The sequence below is a fragment of the Rhopalosiphum padi genome, chromosome 3, assembly GCF_020882245.1.
Source record: "Rhopalosiphum padi isolate XX-2018 chromosome 3, ASM2088224v1, whole genome shotgun sequence".
Taxonomy (NCBI): domain Eukaryota; kingdom Metazoa; phylum Arthropoda; class Insecta; order Hemiptera; family Aphididae; genus Rhopalosiphum; species Rhopalosiphum padi.
In genome coordinates this window covers 6,364,247-6,372,021 of record NC_083599.1, presented here as the reverse complement: position 1 = coordinate 6,372,021, position 7,775 = coordinate 6,364,247, and the positions used below count along the sequence as shown (strand labels likewise).

At 25.8% G+C, this 7,775-nt stretch overlaps 1 protein-coding gene across 1 annotated transcript; it reads right to left on the bottom strand.

Annotated features, from left to right (window-relative positions):
- Window positions 1-2,469, bottom strand: LOC132927311 (cathepsin B-like). Its single transcript, XM_060991822.1, has 6 exons — window positions 2,245-2,469; window positions 1,027-1,257; window positions 762-962; window positions 546-693; window positions 370-480; window positions 1-285 (listed from the first exon to the last, which is right to left on the bottom strand). Exons 1-6 carry the CDS (start codon window positions 2,362-2,364, stop codon window positions 74-76), a joined length of 1,023 nt encoding a protein of 340 aa, XP_060847805.1. The 5' UTR covers window positions 2,365-2,469; the 3' UTR covers window positions 1-73.
- Between the last annotated feature and the right edge of the window lie 5,306 nt (window positions 2,470-7,775).

Below are 7,775 nucleotides of genomic sequence, written 5' to 3'. Positions count from 1 at the left end.
TTATAAAGTAAATTTTATTTTATTTAAATGTAAAAGAAAAATTGTAGTATTTTCATATAAATAGTATAATTTATTAGTTGGTGACTGGTACTCCAGCAGTTGTCGAATTATCGACTCCGCATTCGTTTGTGCCCCGTCGAATTTTGAATAAGCCTTGGTCGCCCCAATCTTCGTTCCACGAGTTAATCATCAACCAATATGGTACTCCGTATTCTTCACCCCAACCAATCAATTTTACAGCATGTCCTCCTAAATATGAGGCATTTTCCGATCTCTCGTAAACGCCTAAAACACCGTCAAATTAATGAAAGTAAATTCACACGCAAAATGTAGTAGATAATGATGAATACTGATTTTTTTATATTTTACCTGACTTGTAACTGGGAAAATCGTCGTATACATCAAACGATGCTTCAATTGGTCCGTAAGTCATTACGTCTTTTTGAATGCTGCCGTAAGTTAGCTGGTAGTAGTCACGTGCTATAAACATTAAATAAATCCAACACATTTAACCACGAGCAATCAATTTCCAAAATAAATCATACTATATTTGTGATCTTGGTCGTAATCGAGTTCCTGATCTCCGTAACACATTCTCGTGCATCTATGATTTGATTCCATTGGTCGACCTGCACACGTATTATTTCCTTCTTCGTCATAAGGACAAGGCGGCACTCGGTATGGTTCACAACCCTACAAACAACGTGCGAACAGTTAGCAATATATTCATATAAATACTATTCTCCGAACAAGTCGTTTACTTCTCCGGATTTGTAATTTCCTCCGGTTACTAAACCGTGTGTCTTAAAATGTTTCCAAGCCCTTATCGGATAACCACCATGACATCCGAAACCACATGTATGACAGCAGAAAGTGATTTCTTCGGCTGATAACAATTCATTGAAATCTCCGTTTGTGGCCACACACAATCGGTCGGCAAACGCCGAGCTCGTTGCCAATGCCTAATAAAACAATCCGTTTAAAATTTATGTTCAAAACTTTTACACAGATCAATCGATTATTTACCCAACACGATCCACAATTTCCTTGGTCACGGACTTCTCCGATCGTGTTACAATGTCGCCATTTTTTCCTCGCGTCAAAGTGTCTTGGAATTCTGCCGAATAAATTGTCGTAAGCTTCGTCATCGGTCTTGTACATTTTATGATTAATTTTATTTGGAATTTGTACTCCTTTAGATCCCAAAAGTTTTAGAAAATGTTCCATTGGCGTATTTGGATCGAAGTTCACGCCTGCCTAAAATTGTATAATGTTTTGATAAGTATGAACAATTATTAAAAAGTCAGGCAAGTGGATACCGCTCTGTTTTACATTATATATAGACGTTGAGTGGGTCACTATGATGGGTGTGTTAAATTTGAATTCAATTATAAATATATAAATATATATATGTAATTGTATACAAAAAATACTATTCTAAGCGCATATGGTATGTCAGCTTATATTACTAAGTATATTTTATGATATTTTATTTGGATATCTATGGCTATAATGTCATCTATTTAATTATAGTAATACGGTAGGTTGATATATTTTTTTCCGAAAATATTGCATTTATTATAATATAATTATTTATTAATATTTAGTTATTATAGTACATTTATATATATACATATTTAAAACATTTCATCAACCTAAATAACTCAAAATGTAATAACGTCATTCTGCAAATACCGAAAAATAGTAAAAATAGTTAATAGCATATTAGTATATTATCTTAAAATAAATAAAAAATGTCATTGTGTTTAGGTAATAGATTTCATAATAACATATATTATTACAAAATAATTAACATCGTTGCGTTTATCGTTTAAATATAAGTGAACTAAAACTGTTTAGAAAAAATAATTGTCTTTATATATTTTTTAAATTTTGTGTTTTTAGTGTAAAATTCTTATGGGGAATTTAGTTTTTACCTAATTTTTTTTTTGTATGTTTTTCTTGATTATAAACAATAGCACTGGGTGTTTTTAATTTTAAATTTTCTAAACTAGAACCAATTTGCTATCCAAAGTCACTCTCGAAATTAAAATTCGAAGCATTTTATACACTACTTATCGCGTATACAGACACAAATTCTAATTCTAATAAAATTATTAAATATTTATATAATTTAATTCTCGCACAACTTTATTCGATATTAAACTATGACTATTATGAAGTATTTAATTCCATATAAAAATATATATTTGTCGAAAATTACACAAACAATCTACGACTTACCTTCCATGTAGTTGCTTTTTCATTGATTTGGCTAATGAAATCTTTTTGCAAAAAGTATGCTTGTTCCGTCGCATAAACACTGATCAATATCACAGACAATAACATCAATACCCTAGCCATTGTTGCAATCTTATTGCTTTAAATTTATTATTGAACAGAATCGAATACACAATTTATTTTAGTCGTTTGTACTCGCATGTACAACGATAGTAGAATAAGTTTCGCTTGTCATCTTTTGACGTTTATATACACATCCTAGGACATTCTGATTAAATACTTATTTCAAGTATTTCTTAATAGACTCTCGTAGCATAAGTAGTACGAAGTATTCACAATTAAATTGAACAGTTCTAGAAATTATACGTATCATTCTCATTCATTTTATGATTCATTTTAATATTTTCATCGTCAATAAAAAAACTTACTAAATTTTCAGAACAATTAAATAATTGAATACTTTTATGTTAATAATGTGTATATAATAATTATTATTCACGTTTTAAATAATCTTTGAACGAGTTAAACAAAATATAGAAAGTTTCGATTGCGGTCTTCAATTCAATTATTTAATTGTACTGAAAATTAAATAATTTTTTGCTAATAATGTGTATATTATTATAAAAAATCTTAAAAAATGTATGTAATAGATATCGAAGTTTAAATTTTTATGAATAAAATCAAATTTATATAAATAATAACGATTTTTGTTATTTTGTTATCATTCAAAAATATTATTCGCGGAGATTAAATTTGACATTTTTCCGTTACAAATACAATTATCATTGTACAACTGTGGCGTCTGTAGCAGTACAAATAGTACAATGGCATTAACAAATATAGAACTTGTTATTAAATTATATAATCTGAATAATATAAATTATGCCTTTAAAATGCAAAATGTTGTACTGCTGTTATGAGCAATGACCATCTGGACATTTTACACATAACATAATGTTATGCTTAAGTTACAGTATTTTTACCATAGGCGCAACTAGAGCTCTATTTCTGGGTAGGCAAAATTGATATCATCAACCCATGGGGGCTTTGCCCCTACACCACTAATATTGATAACATATAAAAGTGGGTGGGCTACTAATATGATTTTTTACTATTATTGTAGTATTGATTAATTTTTTTTATAAATGTATTTTAGTTTATATCATCATATTAATAATAAATACTATCCGTTAAATAAAAGCGTAATATTTACTAACACACAGTAATAGAAATCCGAGTTGTACTATTGAAAAACTGTGCTAATTTGTGTTAATCTATTGGCCAATTCTACAGGGTAAATGGCTAAACATATAATGTCGTATAAGGTATTATGTATGTATATTATGCAGATAAGGACAGAGGAACTCGTAATCAGATTAGTTGGATTGGTTAAACGTTATAACGAAAAATTGGGCCCTGTCTGAGTGGTTAACTATAATTGTAAATTCAAGAAACAAGACAAAACCATAAGAAGTTTTTGTCCTTAATTATATTGATTTCATGAATTTTAAAAAACTTCTATCAGATAATTCCAAAAAAATTGACAACAACTACTAATGGTAGACAAAAAATAAAAATTAGTGAAGTAAAAAAAGTTAAATTTCAAAATGAATTATCTACTATTTTATTTAATTTTTGTTATGACTCAGAAAGTGAAAAAAAAAATGTTACAGTCACTCAAAAAAAAAAGAGCGTAGACAACCTAAAGAAAAACAATTACTAAAAAATTCTGAACCTCAATCAGCATTTAAAAAAATACTTCCAATATCAGTGAAAAAATACACTTATTTGTTGAAACTTTTTAAAAGACATACCTAACAAATATCTTAGAAAATATTATATTTCATTAAAAAAAAAAAAATGAAAAACTGAAAGATACATTACAAGAAACTGATGAAGATTGCAACACAGAGACTGAACTAGGTGAAAATTAAAAGTATTACACCTTTATAGTCATAATTTTTGTTCAATATTTTTTAATTGTATATTATTTACCTATACCCAGAAAAAATACTTAACTATTAGTAGGTACCTAAAAGTAATTGTTTTAATTTTTTTATTATTATATTAATAATTAATATAACTGTTGTTAAATTTATATTTATTGTTTAATTCCTATTAGTTATACAAAATAGAATATAATAGAATAAAATATATAATGTACAAACAAACAGATAATACAATACTTTAAATATATAACATTAATTTTAATTGTTTGTACATCTTCCTTAAGCTAATGCTTGTGTTGAAAATGTGAGTTCATAAAATCGTTAGATATATAATAAATTTCTATAAAGGCGGGCAAGTGGGTATCGCTCTGCTGTATTAAATTTGAATGCAATGACAATCGACAGGTATTATTGTATTACGAAAAACGATTCTGAACGGAGATGATTTGTCAGTCTAGTATAATTAATAAAATATATTATATTATTATTTATTACCTATATTTAAATTGTAATATATCGTTATTTTATTCGATTTCGTAAAAAAATAAATTTCATACGCTCATAAAATTTTTTCTATATTGACGCTTGAATTTTTTTTTTATAGTTAATTAAAAGAAAACTTATGGATAACCTTGTGTTGGATTTTTTAACCTTAGGTTTAAATCGTAAAAATTTTACAAATTTTCAACTTCAAAATTCCTTGTAAATTTGAACTTTAAATGCTTATAAACAAAAATTGTGACTAACGATTTTCGATTTTTTTTTACTACGATGAAACAACTTATAATAAACCTTGTATTAAATTTTAAGGATTTTTTGAATATTCAATTTTTTTTATAGTCATTTCAAAAAAAAAAAAATTTTTTTAGAAAAATCGAAAATTTTAATTGTCTATAAATAGCTTAAAAAGGTCAAAATATTTTGAAAATTTAATTTTATATAAATAACACTAATATGTTTTTGGTTAAAATTTCAAGTATTTACAATGATTCGTTTTTAAGTTATAGCAAAATAAAAAAATCGATTTTGTCAAAAACTGATTACGCGTAAAAATTTCCATTTTCCGTCACTTTTTAAGAGTTTTTCCTAACGATATTGAAAACTACTGGAAATATTTTACTTTGACCCCCTCCCCCAAAGTACCAACTAGATGAATTTTTCTTTTCAAAGGGGGGCTGAAGTCAAAAATCAAAGCATTATTTCTACTCCAAATCGTGAAGACAGACACAAAAAAAACAAAACATACCTACATTTTTGTAAAATCAATACAATCTTCACTTCGTTCAGAATCTAAAATACTTAATTAATTTTATATTATACATTATACATTTATACATTCATTATAAATTAATCTTCTTTAATATAGTATATTTAAAATGGTTATAATTATTGAATTGATGAATATTTATTTCCATTTGTCTACAAAGTGAAATTGCACGATTTAAGCAACTTTTGCTACCAAATTGCTTTTTACAATATTAGGAACAATTGTATTTACATTTTTTTTAAATCTAGTATAATAATTATGATAAGAAAATGGTAAGTACATTTTATGCTTAAAGATTAATAGTAAAGTAATTTTACAAAGTAGTCTATCAAAATCTAAGACATTTAATTCCTTATAAATAAATTTAGTACTAGTCAGAATAGGAACTTTTAAGATAAATTTAATAATTTTATTCATAGTCGATTTTAATTTGTTCAAGTGGTTTCATAGGCGCCACCCCAAATCTCAACACCAAATGAAATTATTGATTGAACTAAGGAAATATATATAATTCTAAGTTGTTGTCTGTCGAGGATATACATATATCGTAGATCTTTAAAAGCATAAAAGAACTTACGACTCGTATTTTAATATAATCTATAGGTACGTTCCATTTTAAATGAGAATCAATATATATTCCTAGATATTTGGTAGAATAAACACTTTCAATATCATAGTGAGGACAATTTGTTGCAATATTATTAAGATGAGAACTATTTTGGAAGCTTAATTTCCACTGTAAATCATGATTTATATTTTGAATATTAAAGATTATAATATGTTTAGTTTTATTTAAATTTAGTTCTAAAATATAAGTACTGTTTTTAATATTTATTGAAATATTGTTCTCATATTTATAAACAATAAACAAGTATAATAAAATATCACTTATTAACTTGAATTAAAATAGTATTATATTATATTAATAATATTAATACATTCTATATATTTTTTTTTTACCGTTACAGTAATTGAAACTATTTAATTATTTTAAGTCAATTACAGCAACAACCACTGTTTAAATTTATTAAACCACAATATATTATTGTAGGCCAAGTAGTGTAACTAACTAGGTCAGAGTTTCCCAACCGGTGTTCCGCGGAAACTAAGGGTTCCGTCGGCCGGTGCCAAGGATTCCGTGAGAAATTTAAAAATATAAATTAATTAATAATATTTTTGTTTGAATTCTGACTCTAACATAAAGAGTTTTAAAAATTATATGGGGGTTCCACAATTGTTAAAGATCCTGCAAAGGTTTCGTGAATAAAAGAAGTTGGAAAACACTGAACTAGGTACTTCACTTTAGAGTAACATAACTATATATTATCATATTGTATTAAGTTTATTAAGTATAACATTACTTTATAAAAATAATATTTTAATATCTAAAAAACAAAAATAAAGCTTTTTATTTAACAGAATCATAAAAAAAAAACTATATTTAAGTGTCTCCAGAACAATTTCATTAATGAGGGTTATATCAATTGACCTATTAGCCTATTAAGATAAACAAAAATACTATTATAATAACGTCATTTATTCAATACTACGATAATAGTAAAAAATACTGTAACTTTAGCATAACATTATGTTATGTGTAAAATGTCCAGATGGTCATTGCTCATAACAGCAGTACAACATTTTGCATTTTAAAGGCATAATTTATATTATTCAGATTATATAATTTAATAACAAGTTCTATATTTGTTAATGCCATTGTACTATTTGTACTGCTACAGACGCCACAGTTGTACAATGATAATTGTATTTGTAACGGAAAAATGTCAAATTTAATCTCCGCGAATAATATTTTTGAATGATAACAAAATAACAAAAATCGTTATTATTTATATAAATTTGATTTTATTCATAAAAATTTAAACTTCGATATCTATTACATACATTTTTTAAGATTTTTTATAATAATATACACATTATTAGCAAAAAATTATTTAATTTTCAGTACAATTAAATAATTGAATTGAAGACCGCAATCGAAACTTTCTATATTTTGTTTAACTCGTTCAAAGATTATTTAAAACGTGAATAATAATTATTATATACACATTATTAACATAAAAGTATTCAATTATTTAATTGTTCTGAAAATTTAGTAAGTTTTTTTATTGACGATGAAAATATTAAAATGAATCATAAAATGAATGAGAATGATACGTATAATTTCTAGAACTGTTCAATTTAATTGTGAATACTTCGTACTACTTATGCTACGAGAGTCTATTAAGAAATACTTGAAATAAGTATTTAATCAGAATGTCCTAGGATGTGTATATAAACGTCAAAAGATGACAAGCGAA